Genomic DNA, 17,491 nt, shown 5'->3' on the forward strand with positions numbered 1-17,491 from the left:
ACCATCATCACCATCCCCCATCATCACATCACCATCATCCACCATCATCATCCACCATCCCATCATCACACATCATCACCACCCATCATCATCACCATCACCATCATCATCATCATCACTCACCACCACATCATCACCACCCATCATCATCACATCATCACCACACATCATCACCATCATCATCACCACCATCATCATCACCATCCATCATCATCACCATCATCACACCATCACATCACATCACACCCATCATCACCATCATCATCACCACCATCATCATCACCACCATCATCATCCCATCATCACCATCATCACCATCATCACCACCATCACCACCACCATCATCACCACCATCACCATCACCACCACCATCACCATCATCACCATCACCACCACCACCATCACCATCCCACCATCATCATCACATCATCACCACCATCCATCATCATCACCACCATCATCATCATCATCACCATCATCACCACCATCATCACCACCATCACATCCATCATCACCACACATCATCACCATCCATCATCATCACACCATCATCACCAGAAGAAGGAGAGAAGGAAGAAGAGAAGAAGAGAAGGGAAGAGAGAGAAGAAGAGAGAAGAAGAGGAAGGAAGAAAGGAAGAGGAGGAGAGGGAGAGGAAGAAGAAGAAGAAGAGGAAAGAAGGAAGAGGAAGAAGGAGAGGAAGAGAAGAAGAAGAGAAGAAGAAAGAAGAAAAGGAAGAAGAAGAGAGAAGAGAAAAGAGAAGAGAAGAAGAGAAGAAGAGGAAGAGAAAGAAGAAAGAGGAGGAAGAAGAGAAAGAAGAAGGGGAAAGAAGAGGAAGAGGGAAGAAGAGGAAGAGGAAAGAAGGAAGAAGAAGAAGAAAGGAAGAAGAGGAGAGGAAAGAGAGGAAGGAGAGAAGAGAGGAGAAGGAGGAGAGAAGAAGAGAAAGAGGAAGGAAGAAGAAAAGAAGGAAAAGAAAGGAAGAAGAGGAGAAAGAAGGAGAAAGGAAAGAAAAGAAGAGAAGGAAGAAGAAAGAGGGAGAAAGAAGGAGAAAAAGAGGAGAAGAGAAGGGAGAGAGAAGGAAGAAGAGGAGGAAAGAGGAAAAAGAAAGAAGAAGGAGAGGAAAGGGGAGGAAGAAGAAGGGAAGGGAAGAAAGAGAAGGAAGGAGGGAAGAAGGAGAAAAGGAGGAAGAAGAGGAGGAAGAGGAGGAAGGAAAAGGGAAGAAGAAGAGGAAAGAAGAGGAGAGGGAGAGGAGGGAAGAGGAGGAAGAGGAAGAGAGAAGGAGGAGGAAGGAGAAGAAGAAGAGGAGGAAGGAAGGGAAAGAGGAGAAGAGGAAGAAAAGAAGAAAAGGAAGAGGGAAAAAAGGAGGAGGGAAAGGAGGAAGAAAGAAGAAAAAGGAGGAAGAAGAAAGAAAGAAGAGGAGGAAGAGAAAGAAGAGAAAGAAGAGGAGGAAGAAGAAAAGGAAAGAGAAAGAGGAAGAGAAAGAAGGAAGAAGAAGAAGAAGAAGAGGAAAAGAGGAAGAGAAGGAAGAAGAGGAAGAAGAAGAAAGAAGAAGAATAGGAGAGGAAAGAGGAAAAAAATTTTTTTTTTTGAGAGTTTCTTCCACCATTGATTTAGGTGCAGTATTAGTGTTCACGAGCGTTATTGTTGTTCAATAGCGCGAGCGAAAAAAAATCTGGGTCGGAACGTATAGGGTTAAGGACAGGCTACCTAGTCTGGACCATGGGGTCTGTGTGGTCTGATTTTCTTTGTAAATCTTTATAAATCGCATTCAACAGTTATTATTTATTATTTCATGTTTTTTTTCCATTATTAATCGTTATTTGCATGCAGTAAATTATTAAGATACCCTTTGTTTGCACTTGCAGAGCCAGATGTCTTAACTGAAATGAGAAAGAATTTGAAAAACCATAGATCGTTGGAGAATGTGAGCCACGAAGGTTCCCGCCTGGCTGGTACCTCTGTGCTTTGAAGGCGCGTACTGTTGTTGTAAACAACAAGACAAACATATTCGCTGCAACTATAATATACGACTTTATTTACGACCAATTAGGGAAAATATTTTCTCAGGTTGTTTTAACTGAACCGCAACTATTTGCCACGCCAAATTTGGAAAATAAACATATTTTCCCTCGAAGGTCTGAGGGAAGACACGGGGTAGACCTTGTCTTCCCTTCGTCTCTCCCGCAGACCTTCGTTCCAAAAATGCTAGTAACTATAGGTACGCACAGTCAGTCCCTTCGATCTTCGATCACACGTGTGGGGGGGTTCCACTCACACAGCTCTTCTGGACAGAGTGGAGTCTAAGGCTCTCCGTCTCATCAGCTCTCCTCCTCCTACTGATAGTCTTCTACCTCTTAAATTCCGTCGCGATGTTGCCTCTCTCTCTATCTTCTATCAATATTTTCACGCTGACTGCTCTTCTGAACTTGCTAACTGCATGCCTCCCCCCCTCCCGCGGCCCCGTTGCACACGACTTTCTACTCAAGCTCATCCCTATACTGTCCAAACCCCTTATGTAAGAGTTAACCAGCATCTTCACTCTTTCATCCCTCACGCTGGTAAACTCTGAAACAGTCTTCCTTCATCTGCATTTCCTCCTGCCTACGACTTGAACTCTTTCAAGAGGAGAGTATCAGGACACCTCTCCTCCCGGAGTTGACCTCTCTTTCGGCCACTCCTCTGAATCCTTTTTTTATAGGAGCAGCGATTAGCGGGCTTTTTTTCATTAGTTTCTTTTTCTTTGCCCTTGAGCTGTTTCCTTTGCTGTAAAAAAAAATACTAGTAGTAGTAGTAGAAGCAGAAGTAGTAAAAGTAGTAGTGATAGTAGTAGTAGTAGTAGTAGTAGTAGTAGCAGCAGGAATATCGTAGTTGATTAGTTACCGCAGAGGTGGTAGGCTAATTTCCTTCATCAGCCTTATATCGCCCTGACCTCCCCTCTTACCATCAATCTTTCTTTGCTTTTTTTTTCACCCTATTTGTCGCTTTCATTTTTCCCCCAATTATTTGATGAAGGTGGTGGTGGTGTAGGATTGCTCCCTCCATATAGGGGGGAGCACGGGCCTATGCCAGAGGCAGGGAGCCGACAGACCGACTCAATTGGTGGACGTGTCAACCAAGTCGGTCTGTCAAAGAGGGCAGGCGCAAAGTCACTTATACCAAGTCAAGCCATACGCAGCTTTGTGGGAGGAGACACGGCAGAGGAGCGGCTTATGCGTGACGCTGCTTGGTGCCAAACTAGAGATTGTAGAAACTGGGATTTATCGTTAGGCCTATAGGCCCAACATCAGTGGTAGCAGGTGAGTATATATAGCCACCACCCGTCACAGTGGTGGCCGCTTGGCTCGTGGTAACGCAGACTAGCCGATTACTCTCACCGAGCCAGGAGTGGCCGCCCGTCTCGGCCGGTGTAGGAGAAGGAAATGAGAGTATGAGACCTTTGTAGAAAATGGACCCTTGTTGTGGGCAAGCGCTGCTGTCTCAAAAACATGCACAAACACACATGCTCGCTCGCTCTCTCGTTGCGGTGGGTGACTCTCCTCAGAGCATAATCAAGGCAGGGGTATTCTATCCTCCTTAGTTTATTATAACATCACCACTCTGCCTACGACTGTGTGGTGTGAGAGGTAAATGTACGTTGTTCTCTAGCCTACTTCACAAAATTAATACGCCTTAACATATTTTTTTCAGTAGGCGATCAATATTTTGTTTATTTAACGGGGTAGCCTCCTGGTATATATATTGTTGTGTTTTATATCGCCCCGTATCCGGTGTGGTGTCATCTGCCATCCACGTATCCTAAGACATCCCATCCTGATCTGCTCATGCGCGGAACCCGATGTTTACAAGCAAAGAGTGTTGATATCGTAGATTGTCCAGGCAAGATGGCGGCAAGACATACAGGGATTGTAGGTTATCTCTTTTATCACATTTACTGACATACACGGGGTGCAGGTTATCTCTTTTATCACGTTAACCGACATACAAGGGGTGCAGGTTATCTCTTTTATCACATTTACTGACATACATTATCATTTCCGATTGGGGTAAGAGGAACCTAGTGTCATTCAATGCCTCAAAAACTCAATTTCTCAACCTATCAACTCGACACAATCTTCCAAAACCTATTCCCAATTCTTCGACAGCACTCAGCTGTCACCTTCTTCAACACTATATATCCTCGGTCTATCCTTAGCTCAAAATCTCAACTGGAAACTTCACATCTCCTCTCACTAAATCACCTTCCTCGAGGTTGGGCGTTCTGTATCGTCTCAGCCAGTTTTTCTCCCCCGCACAGTTGCTTTCCATTTATAAGGGCCTTCTCCGTCCTCGTATGAAGTATGCATCTCACGTGTGGGGGGGCTCCACTCACACAACTTTCTTGGACAGAGTGGAGTCTAAGGCTCTTCGTTTCATTAGGTCTCCTCCTCTTACTGAGAGCCTTCATCCTCTTAAATTCCGCCGCCATGTTTCATCTCTTTCTATCTTCTATCGATATTTTCATGCTGACTGCTCGTCTGAACTTGCTAACTGCATGCCTCCCCCCCTCCCGCTGCCCCGCTGTACACGACTTTCTACTCATGCTCATCCCTATACTGTCCAAACCCCTTATGCGAGAGTTAACAAGCATCTCCATTCTTTCATCCCCTTCACTGGTGAACTCTGGAACAGCCTTCCTTCGTTTGTATTTCCTCATGCCTATGACTTGGCCTCTTTCAATAAGAGTGTATCAAGACACCTCTCCACCCGAAATTGACCTCTCTTTTGGCTACTCTTTACTTTTGTATATTATGGGAGCGGCGAGTAGCGGGCTTTTTTTTCACTCTTTTTGTTGCCCTTGAACCGTCTCCTTTGTTGTAAAAGAAATACAAGGGGTGCAGGTTATCACATTTATCACATTTACTGACATACTAGGGGTGGAAGTTACCACATTTATCACATTTACTGACATACAAGGGGTTTAGGTTATCTCTTTTATCACATTTACTGACATACAAAGGGTGCAGGAAGAAACTTTCATATTTCAAGCAATTTTCAGATTCAAAACACGTCATCATTTACTTAAAAAATCACAATAGGCAGTCGACAAAAGACACGGCACCGTGTCGAAATTCATCCACCCTCGGTTTGTAAACAAAGCCCGCGCGTGCGCAATCAGGATGGGATGTCTTAGGATGCGTGGATGGCAGATGACACACCACGCCGGTGCTAAAATGTCGCTACATAAAAAAACTATTGGTTGCCTACTAGTGAAAAAATTCTCTCTCTCTCTCTCTCTCTCTCTCTCTCTCTCTCTCTCTCTCTCTCTCTCTCTCTCTCACACACACACACACACACACACACATTTTTACTTCAACCCTATTAGCCTATCTCCGTGTTTTTACTATAATCCCACAACTATTTTTTTTTCTACAATTTGTTAAGGGCCGATTTCACAACGCTCCTTAACCAAAAGTCTTATCAACCTGGTCTCAGGCATTACCAACACTTCGATCCGATCTCACATCGTTCGTCGTTTTCGTGGTATCGGCGACCCCCAACATGGTGACGATCATAGCGCTTGATTCGGTAGTGCTGGCCGGTATGCCGGAACGGCGGGCCGTGCAAGCACTAAATTAGCTGAGCAGAGGATTATGAAGGATGAATGTGAAAAATAAACGTGAAGAGTAAATATAAAGAATAACTGAAGAATAAATATGATGAATAATTGTGGAGTGTCTTGCTGGAGTACACCTCTCAAGTATGTTGATAGCCTAATATTTCCTAGGGTGAAATAATGGTGACAAGTGTTGACATTCTATTATATAGCAGATTTCAGCAAGACAGACTTTTCACCCTCATTCATTACATTTTGTTCTTCACACTTATTTAACAGACTTATCATTTAAGCTATTCATCACATAATAGGGCTGTTTTCACAGTACGTACGCTTTATGCATACATACTCTATCTAGAATGATACGAAAGTTTGACCAAGAAGGCATATTAGGTGAATAATGAAGACAAGTATTGAGGATCTCACGTTTGCTGGCCAGCTGCTGAAGTGAGTTCATGTCATTCAAATTCTTCTAAAAATTTTATCATATTACCGTTGAAACCCTGCAACGTGTTACTGTATGGTTTAATATTTTTTTACATTTATTTAAAGATATAATATAACCACATGACAGCAAGGATTTGTGTTATTTGCTGTCAAATTGCATTGGTAAGATCCATTGTGAAGTCCCCCCCGGTTACCAGAGCTGCATTGCCAGAGGTACCAATCTCTGGTACTGATTGAGACAAACAACGCCGCGAAAGACGACTGTGAAATCGGATTTCTTGTTGGTGATGGCGATCGCCGCTCATTGGTAAATATCAAAACTAAAGAAAGTGACAGTGAAATCGGCCCTAAGAGATGCAGTGAGGTGCAGTTGTGCGATTGAAAATCTCACTGCTCCAATAGAGGATAGGCTACATGCCGTTGTATCAGTAGGAAGTGAAGTATCGGTAAAAAAGGAACCTCGTGCGCATGCGCGGCTCTGCCGCCCATCTGCCAGGTGCACGACTCGGCCACGCTCTGCAGCCCACACCAGCACGTCGTTGCATCTCCTTTCTGGAGCCCAAGTGTAGCTCTCTGTAGGGTGCTAATGCTTCGTGAGCAGCTATTTTCTTCCTACGAAATGGATATGGATACCTTTGAGGCGTACCTACGTATTTATTTGGGCATTCTTTTCTCAGTGCACTCACTTTTTTTACGGAATCAGTCGCCCATCCAGCGGAACATTCAGTCGGCCACCTATTCAGCAGAACAGTCAGTCAGTCGCCATTCAACGGAACAGTCAGTTTATCACCCATTCAGTGGAACAGTCAGTCAGTCAGCTATTCAACGGAATAGTCAGTTAGTAGCCCAATCATTGGAAAAGTCAGTCAGCGCTCATTTAGTGGAAGAGTCAGTCAGTCACCCATTCGGTGAAACAGTCAACCAGTCGCCCATTCAGTGGAACAGTCAGCCAGTCGCCCATTCAGTGGAACAGTCAGCCAGTCGCCCATTCAGTGGAACAACCAGTCAGTCGCCCTTTCAGTGAAACAGTCAACCAGTCGCCCATTCAGTGGAACAGTCAACCAGTCGCCCATTCAGTGGAACAACCAGTCAGTCGCCCTTTCAGTGAAACAGTCAACCAGTCGCCCATTCAGTGGAACAGTCAGTCAGTCACCCATTCGGTGGAACAACCAGTCAGTCGCCCATTCAGTGAAACAGTCAACCAGTCGCCCATTCAGTGGAACAGTCAGTCAGTCGCCCAGTCAGTGGAACAGTCAGTCACTCGCCCATTCAGTGAAACAGTCAGTCAGTCGCCCATTCATTGAAACAGTCAATCAGTCGCCCATTCAGTGAAACAGTTAGTCAGTCGCCCAGTCAGTGAAACAGTCAGTCAGTCGCCCGTTCAGTGAAACAGTCAGTCAATCGCCCATTCAGTGAAACAGTCAGTCAGTCGCCCATTCAGTGAAACAGCCAGTCAGTCGCCCATTCAGTGAAACAGTCATTCCCCAAACTTTAAAAACAATACGAGCAGTGTGATGAAGGCTACACCCCGCTCAAATCATAGGCTCTGGCAGCGCCCTCATCTATCTCCTGAGGCTGGCCTAGAATTACTGCCGAAATGGTAGATATGTTGGTCCTCACAGTGCATGCGCACAACGAGGCTTTCACACGAGCGGTTTATGCTGCTCCGGCACATGCCGGACCGCAGCCGCATGGCACCTAGACATCCACGGTTCAAGTGCGGTCTCTGCCGCATCCGCTTCTTATCTCCTTCACACAGTGAGCTATACACCTCGACCCAAGCTTCTGTTTTCCTTATCTTGTTTTTGTAATTTTCTCTTGAAGGATCCCACAAGCAAGGCCGTCTTTCAATTTTGGAGATCAGCAGCTCCGTGTCGTGATAAGCTAAATTAGCCGTAACCCTGAAATTTAAAAGCAGATGTTTGTTGTACAGAGGTATACAGAATTAATATGTAAGACACTTACATTTTCAATATACATTAATTGAAAGTTCATGAGATGGAAAATATAGTGCATACCAGCTTTTCCAATGATGCAGACAAAGTGGTCGCGTGCCCTTCCTCCCAGTGTTGACAGACAACTATCCCTCGCCGCACGCGGCAAACACCGCATGTCTGAAGGCGCCCATAGCAACACATGACCACCGAAACGGCTGTGCGGCATTTCTGCCGCTGCGGTCTTGCTGGCAGTACGGCAGGGTACGGCTGCCGGAGAGGCAGGCCTCGTGTGAACGCACCCATAATTAGAGTCAATGTAAAGCTAAACCGTCCGGCATGTGCCGGAGCGGCAAAAACCGCTCGTGTGAAAGGGGCCTAAGTTTCACTTCATACTGCTACACCGTCATTTTGGAATAGACTACTCTGATCGTAGAAATGATCCCAGGAGTCAAAAAAAATCCTTTCTCGAGTTCTCTGAAAAGAGTCCTGAGACGGTTAGTAAGGCCTTATTAATGAATACGTTAGCAACCTTTGGAGTATTCCCTGGTATATAATGTTTGGTGACTTAGTCCTGTACTGATGTATCAACATACTGTACTTATCCAGCAGGTACTCGGAGCAAGTATTGCAGATGTCTTTCGTACCTGCGTGCAGAACAGAGAAATACTCATTAGAATCCACAGCGAAGATCTAGTCAAGGGCAGCCGTGATGCCATCAATTCCAGCTCCGGTGTAACAATAATTTCGTCACCGTCGTGGTATGGTGAATCATAAAATCTTCAAACAGGAAAGTACTTTGTAGCCCGTCCTCCTCCTCCAAAATAGCAAACCTGTTAAAACAATTAGTGGGATCAATGGCAAGGCGAGCAAGTCACGCACCTCCTCTCACCGCAGTGAAGCCAGTATCTGAGGTTTCTCTGTCACCTTCCTGTGACGTGTTCAGTCCTTGACGAGGATGGGAGTGCAGAGGTGGCGGGCGAGGGTGCAGGAGTAGTGAACGAAACCATTGATACCACTCCTGCAAAATGTCAGGCGTGCGGGTTAGTTCAATGATCCTCTCCCGGTCAGCTGCCAGCTTCTAGCCATGCTCAATGCTTCATGCTTCCATGATTTGTTTCATCTGGCCAAACCGAAAGACAAGCAAACCTCTGTAAAGAAATAGGAGAAAATTTACTGGAGCACGATGAACACTTCTTCAGAGCCATTGTTTGATTGAATCTAGGGCAAGGACGATAAAGAGAGGTGAGTTCATTGAGTTGGGGCGCCCCGCAAGCGGTGAAGTAAAAACTGTAGTAAGGCTTGATCGGAGAGTGAGTCTTGCTTGGTCACTAGTTGCTATCTAGTATCTTACTATAATAAAAACATACAAAGTTTTCTTCTAGATCATTTGAAAACTGTAATAAAACGATACAAAGTTAATAGAGGGTTAGCGAATGGAGCATTTTTTGTTTGTAGGTGAGGTCAAGTTGTGGTTGAGGTGTGATGATTGAATGCCTGCGTGGAGATAATTATGGCATTAAGTCAGGAAGCGGGAAGGGAGACTAAATTCGTGAGCCGTGATTCGAGTCCCAGAGGGATTGAAAAACTAGACTCTAAAAGTTAGTTAAAATAAGGGATACTGCTTAGCAAGAGGTTAACACACAAAACAAGAGTTTGAATTGTATAGGCAAAGAAAAATGTGGACGTATGATAGACATATAGTATGCTAATTAGGTGGATGCATCGACTTGTTGAGGATGGGCAGAACGTGTTTGAAAGGAAACTGACAAATAGAATTAGAGAGGGGTTTGCGTGGAATGTAAGAAAGTGGAAAGATGTGATAGATAAAGCAGTGAAAGATGAGGAACTGAACAAGTGAAAGATTGAGGTGAAGAGACAGGAAGAGAAAGAGGCCCCAAGGTATGAGGCACTGTAGGAGGGAAGCCTGCGAGGTGATCTTTTTGTAGCTAGAGCACAGTGTCAAAGCCATCTCTATATAGAGATGGCTTTCACAGTGTTTGGGTGTGAATGCAAGAACCCCCCGATAGTCTGAGTCACGCAACAAAATGTGTAGTGTAACGGGTGTGGATCAGACTGTGGGGCATGTCGTGCTAGAATGTGGGAAGTGTAACAGAGAGAGAGAACGAAAATGACACAGGTGTTTTTGATTGATGTGGGATGGGAAATGGATGCCTTTGTTGAAAGGACTGGAATTGAGTTTATAGTGGTCTTGCTGAGGCTAAGTGGAGACACGAATGGACGAGTGACTGAAGCAGTGAAAGAGTTCTTGGAAAGAATGTTGGGGATGTAGAAATGAAGGGAATAGTATACTGTCTCATGTGCGTAGGATACTGTATGTTCCTTATTTTTTTGTTTCTTTTCACAGGAACTGCCGTTACAAAAGCGTGATCGGGGAGAAAACCCGGCACTTGTGACACCAAGATCAAGATATATTTTTTCCTCAGTAAACGGAGATAAATGAAACTCTAATTACCATGAAGTTTTGATGTCATGACAATGAAGTTACTGCGAAACTGGTGCACCTACGAGCAAGCTAGCTAAACCTGTGGTGTACGTGTATGCAATTCCCGCACTGCGGAGATTGCAAACATGCGTTCGTGCAAACGGAGATTAGCACTGGAAAACTGCCCGTGTCATGCATTCTCTCCTGAATCACACGCACTTATCGGCGCTTGCAGGCTTCAGCCTGCATGCGCCATTGATTATACTTTTTAGCGCTAGCGGAACAGTATTACGTTATATGGCACCCCGTTAATCGAATCAGCCATAAGATATGCGGGTATGATCATAAATTCCGGCCTTCACACGCTGCGATGTGCTATTCACTGCTGGTCGCGACCTGATATCGAGGCAAAACTCCGAGACCACATAAACTTGGACACCAAGATCAAGACTTAGACCACATCAAACAAAATCAAGACCAAGATCACATAAACTGGTCTCGACACCAAGACCAATTTCGAGGCATACAGAACTGGACACTACGTACAAACAGGTTACCATACAAAAAGAAAATTTTAAGAAGTGAACACATTAATACAGTATAATACAGGACAGCACATATAACGTAACACAGCAGAGCACTGGAAATACGTCAACACAACAAACAACAAGCCTTGTAGGTTGCATGCATTATCACACACACACACACACACACACACACACACACACACACACACACAGACAGACACACAGAGAGAGAGAGAGAGAGAGAGAGAGAGAGAGAGAGAGAGAGAGAGAGAGAGAGAGAGAGAGAGAGAGAAATTCGCACAGCCACGCAGACAGACAGACAAAAAGACAGAGTCATAGCGAAAGAGTTATAAAGTAAGCCGCAAATTGATAGACAGACGAGCCGACATATGCAGAGAGAGACTAGTTTTAAGTTGAGCCTCGGTGCTTCGTCAAAGGCATGACATTGTAAACAGTTCTGCTAGCCCCCTCGGATCATTGTTGGATTACATGACCACAGTTTCCTTGGAAACTGAAGTGTAGTTTCCTGCAAAAATTAATATTTTTGACAGATAGGGACAATGATAATTATCTTGATATTTTTAGCAATACAGACATTTGTTATACTTTTTTTATATTAACACATTAAAGACTTCTGGAAAACACCTGTGTTATAACATCGTGCAGGCCCGAGACTGGCTGAAAGACCTGTCTACATGCGTTGGCTTTGAGTAAAAGAGCACTATGGCCGAGTCAGATGCTGCTGCATAAATCTTACTACCTGTGTGAAGAGTGTGGCCATGACGAGCAGGGAGGTGAGTGAGGCGAGGACGCGGACCTGGAAGTTGGTGGGCGTGAAGTAGAGTGTGAGGTAACTGATGACGAGGAGCAGCAGCGACGGGATGTACACGTTCATGATGATGAAGCCAGACCGCCGCAGCAGCTGAACTGTGAAACAAGGAATTTCAGATGGTAATATGAGGAATTTTGACTGCAAAAGAAAAATAGATGAATAAATAAATAAATCAGAGGAAGTTTTAAAGAGGTTATGAGAAGAAAAGAAAGAAAGATTTTAAAAGAAAGAGTAGGGCTGCAAATTAAAAAAAAAAAATGTTTCAGAGGGATAAAGAGAAGGATTAGGAATGGGCATAAACTTTCTAATTGATTTAATTTTTGGGAGGCAGTGGCTGAATGCTTAGAGTGCGGGAGTCGCGTCCAGGAGGACGCGGATTCGAGTCCCGTCCGCCGCCCGTTAGCATGGATTTTTCAGTCACCGCCGAGTAGCCTAAAACTACCCACATGCTGCCCTGAAGCCCACCCATCAACCCGGATTCTAGTTTCTCGCTCTAAAGAGGATCAAAGGTGAACTCCGGAGGACAGGATGAGCCAAGCATAACGCCATAACGGGCTGGGGCCAACTATCAACCCCACGAAGAAAGCCTACCGGCGCTTTAGACTGAAACGTAAAAAAAAAAAATAATAATGGGAAGCATACACTTGGGGGGGCATCGCTTCACTCACTAGCCGCCTCCACTCTCAACGGTCTTCCCGAGCAAGCTCCCACGCAGATGCCCTATCCATCTCAAGTCCTTCTCAGCGGGATCGGTCGACTTGCCCCAGTCATGAGTTACGAGGACTTTCTCTTGGTCTCCTCCACTCAGTGTTGTCTCGTACAAACAACCCTGTGAGTAGGATCGACGTCTGGGAGGCGTGCCACATGCCCATATAGCCGGAGTTAGCGTTCACAAACTAAGCTGGTAATAGACCTTGATTTAGATGGAGTAGTCGCAAGCTCGGCACGAAGTCATTCCAGCGATACCCCACGATCCAGCGAAGGCACTTGGTACCAAAGGCATCGACACGCCTCCCCAAGTCACTGTTCATAGTTCATTTATCATAGCCATACAGTAAGACAGGGATTAGAAGCGGCTTAAGGATTTAAATGTTTGTCAGGCTGCATAGATATCGACAGCGCCATTTATTCATATTGATCGAGTCCGTAACACCGTGGGCCAGGCCAGTTGGTCGAGTGACTTCCTGGTAAGACCCACCATTGTTATGTACTACGCTACCAAGATATGTAAAACTATTGGTTATCTCGAAATCCTCACCACATGCATGAACAAACTGAATTGTGACAGCCAGTAAGCCTCAAAACGACTGGAGCTTGGTATTCGCCCAGGAGGCCTTCAGTCTCAGTGGTTTCGCCTCCTCATGAAGGACTTTGAGAACCATCACCAGGACCTCCAACGATTTTGCGAGAAGTACAGCATCAACAGCAAACACAAGATCAGTGACCTTGATGTCGCCAACAGATGTTCCGCAACGAATTTGATCAGCAACCCTGACTAATACCAAGTCCATGCAAGTGTTGAGAAGTGATGGAGCAAGTACGGATCCCGGAGAAGTACGGACCCTTGCCTCGCCACTGAGTTAACAGGGGAGAAGTCGAAAATGCCTCCCCCACACTTCACACCACCCAAAGTCCAAGAGTAAAGGCCATTCATCAGGTCAGTAATCATTGCAGGAATCCCACAGATCCGCTGAATGTCCCAGATTGCCTCACGATGCACTGAGTAAAACGCCTTTTTGAGATCGACAGAGGTTGCGAACAGTCCCAATATCGAAAATCATGTATGCGTTCCACAAAGACGTGAACTGCTAGGATCCAGCTAACTGTTGCCTTGTCGAGCGTGAACCAGGATTGCTCAGGTCTCTGAAACTTTAACAGATGAGAACGAATTCGCATCAGCAGCAGATGAGCGAGCACATTGCCGGCACTCTGAGCAATGTAATACCACGGTAACTGTTGCCTTTCTGTCGGTTCCGTTTCCCTTTCCAGATAGGGACAACCAACCCCCTTTTTCTAATCAAGAGGAATAGTACTGGACTGCAAAACGGCAGACAGAAATTCATGGAACTCATGTATCATTGGTTCACCCCCAGCTTTCAACATATCTGCGCTGATACTACAATCCCAAACCCCTTTCTACCTTTCAACTTCCTCTCTCTTACTTCCGCAAGAGAGAGTGGAGTTTCGTCTATTGGTGGATCAGCAGCAGTTATCTGCAACCCAACCAGAGGAAGCTGTCCTGAAGCTTGGGGGTTCTGCCGTGTACACGTGCCCAAAGTACTCGGTCCAACGAGCCCGGTACCCATTAGCATCTGATACTATAGTTTCTCCACGCTTAGGTGGCGAGAGTCCCCACTTTTAGGAGGAGCCACCTGGAGCCCCGTTCTAGTGATTGGTTTATTGAAAGCAAGGCAGTTGTGGATGGATAGGAGCGCTTTCATTGATCATTTATTATGTGGTCAAGTACCGTCAGAGCTGTGTTTTGAGACGTTCAGTCATCACCACAAATGGCTGTTTGATCGCCTGCGATGAAAAATATCCAAGAGTATAACTATAAAAAAAATAGAATAAGTACTGAAATTTGCTTATAAACACTTCGAAAACAGCTGCAAGAGTGAAAGAAATCAACTGACAGTTCCCGTCATCCCTCGGAAGGTCAAATCTAAGCAGGTAATAACCATACCTGAGGCTTAACGGGAAAAAAATAGAAGAAGGAAAAGGTTAATTAGGGAAGCAGCAAGAGGAGGAGGATAAAAAAATAGATAGAGTGTGTGTGTGTGTGTGTGTGTGTGTGTGTGTGTGTGTGTGTGTGTGTGTGTGTGTGTGTGTGTGTGTGTGTGTGTGAGAGAGAGAGAGAGAGAGAGAGAGAGAGAGAGAGAGAGTGAGTAACAAAGATGTGCAAGGAAACCACATTACTAGTGAGAATAGGGATTATACGAAGTAGAGAAAGCGGCTTCCTTTCATAGGCCTTTCCATTGGCTAAGTCTCACACACACACAGCCAATCCCATGCGTTCTGAGAGGGGCTGAGGGGGGCCCCTTCTCGCCATCCAAGCGTGGGGAGACTATCGGCCGTATCATAAATCAACCCCTTCAACTGTCGAACCTCCTCGGTCATTTTCTGCTACCATATAACTCGATTTTTTTTTTCGGAAGGAATGGGAAAGTGTTGGAAGGCGAAATTATTGGAATCTTGCAAAGGGTTAAGAGAGACACATCTTCGTCAGTCCCTTCGCATATTTTATGAATCAATCTTGTATTTCTTTCATTAATATAGTAGTAAATGCTCCAAGAATTACAAGAAAATTTATTTGATGTAATGTGAATCGGCAAAAGTATTTTAAATAAATTATTTAAAATGTTCTTAAAGACTTTGGGGTTTCTATCATGATTTTTAACCCTTGCCGTGTAAACACACCTGCTTGATTAATTCAAGTAGGTGCTGTTTTACTATAGCTCCGATGGGGCTCGATCACTTTTCTAACGGCCCCTTGCTTGACGGGATGTAGCGAGGGGCAGAGAAGTGGTAGCGGCGGGCACGTGTGGATTCCTGGCTGACTGCGTGGAGCGGTGGAGGGGTGAAACACCAACCCTATCTACACGCTAGGTATGCAATTATACCTATATATTTCTGTCAACCATTTTATTTGTGATTATACATCGAATAATAAGTATAATCACACTAATGTATGTAAAACGCTTCAATCATCAAGATTTCTATGTGGAAATGTTTGCAAAAGCTACCAGCCCAATCCCTAGGAAGGGGTGTCGAGGTCCACTTAGAGTACCCAACAGTACGGGTACACAGTGTAAGGGAGAGGAAGATGGTGGGGGAGATGTATCGTACGGCCGATACTATATCAGCCCAACAGCCGTTCGGATAGTACTTGGCTGAGATGTGGATTTGGAGCGGAGCTTTTTCAGAGCTCGAAAGGCAGATTTAACCCGTAAATTACGTATTGGTTTCATGAATGTGCAGATGGCAATTATTATTTTTTCAGTAAAACCGTGAATGTAATCATAAGATAAAGATGATTGCTAGATATAACAAGTATCTCTACTCGGCTCTCGCTGATAACACGTGCGCCATTAGGCCTATATGGAGAGCGGCAGCAAGTAAAGGCAAATAAGAGATTACCAAGGCAGTTAGATCTTCTTGGATGTCCTGCCGCCCTGCCAGGTAGAAGGTGTTCTGGGATCCTTTGAAGGGGTGTAGTTGTGTGTTTGTTTGTTTGTGTGTTTGTGTGTATGTCTCTGTGTGTGTGTGTGTGTGTGTGTGTGTGTGTGTGTGTGTCTAATTCACCTCTTGGTCTGCTGCGGGTCTCTCTCGAGACAGCCAGCCGTTCCTCTACGGAAGAGCAAAGAGCTCGTAGTACCGATCTTTGGGTAGGACTGAGACCATTCACACACAACACACCGCGACAAGGAGGTCACAACTCCTCGCCTGACGTCGCGTACCTACTCACTGCTAGGTGAACAGGGGCTACAGGTGAAAGAAGATAAACCCAACTTATTTTCACCAGGCCGGGGAATCGAACCCCGGTCCTTCTGGCTGTGAGCCAAACGCTGTGTGTGTGTGTGTGCGTGTGTATGTGTGTGTGTGTGTCGGAAGGGAGTCTCTCTCTCTCTCTCTCTCTCTCTCTCTCTCTCTCTCTCTCTCTCTCTCTATATATATATATATATATATATATATATATATATATATATATATATGTGTGTGTGTGTGTGTGTGTGTGTGTGTGTGTGTGAGGAAGAAAGAACAGTAGAATAACCAAAGTGGAAGGAAAACAGTGCACAAAGAGGCACCGATTATAGAAATGGATAATGGATATGAGAAAATAGGAATGATGAAATGATATGGCTCATGGTTTCTCAGTGAATGGGAAGGTAGGCCAAATGAGGCCGTACATGCATTGACATCTCCTCATATTACACACGAATAAAAATAATCAATCAGTGAATCAATGAGGGGTATACGCCGGGGTACGCGTCGTCTCGTCCACCCTAAGACGCCAAGTGCGGGGATCCCTCCGGGCAAGTCTCCATACAGGCCCCTTTCTCATCCGAAATACCTCCTGGCAGAATGTGTCGACTTGCTCAAATCACGAACCCTGTGAGCGTTCCCATGGCCTTTTCCATTCAAGATCGTCTCTTACATAAATAACCCGATGAGCAGAATCGGTTTCTAGGTGGGTAACGTGCCACATACCCGTGAAGCCGAAGTTGGCGTTGGCGTTGCGAGTAATATATTTTGTATCTGTCTCACTGAGTAGTCGCCGGTTTGACACAAAGTCATTCCAGTGATATCCCACGATTCTGCGTAGACACGTATTACGAAATGAATCAATCCGCCTCTCGAAGTCCCTTTTTAGTACCTCATAACCATAGAGTACGACAGGGAGCACGAGCGACTGGAAGATCCAGATCTGTGTCATTCTGTACATGTATCGACAACGCCATATTTTTTTTATTTTTTTTACATTTCGGCCTATTGCGCCGGTAGGCTTCTTCCCGGTGGATCCTGATGGTCGGTCCAAGGCTTCTTTTCCGGTGGGTCCTGATGGTCGGCCCAGCCCGTTCTGGCGCAGGCGAATGTTTATAGTGGCGCCATCTTGCATTGGCTCAAGCTGCCCACCCAGAGCTCATCTTTCATCCTAGAATCTAGAGTCCGGGTTGATAGGTGGTCTTCTGGACAGCATATGGGTAGTTTTAAGC

The 17,491-nt window shown here is 45.2% G+C and overlaps 1 protein-coding gene across 1 annotated transcript in view; it reads right to left on the reverse strand.

Annotated features, from left to right (window-relative positions):
• LOC126997239 (uncharacterized) overlaps positions 1–17,491 on the reverse strand; it is a 231,959-nt gene that overhangs the window by 49,237 nt on the left and 165,231 nt on the right. The window contains exon 7 of the mRNA XM_050858237.1: positions 11,706–11,872. Within this exon, the coding sequence (XP_050714194.1) occupies positions 11,706–11,872 (167 nt within the window). The remainder of the gene's footprint in view (positions 1–11,705; positions 11,873–17,491) is intronic.

The sequence above is a fragment of the Eriocheir sinensis genome, chromosome 12 (assembly GCF_024679095.1).
Source record: "Eriocheir sinensis breed Jianghai 21 chromosome 12, ASM2467909v1, whole genome shotgun sequence".
In the NCBI taxonomy this organism is placed as follows: domain Eukaryota; kingdom Metazoa; phylum Arthropoda; class Malacostraca; order Decapoda; family Varunidae; genus Eriocheir; species Eriocheir sinensis.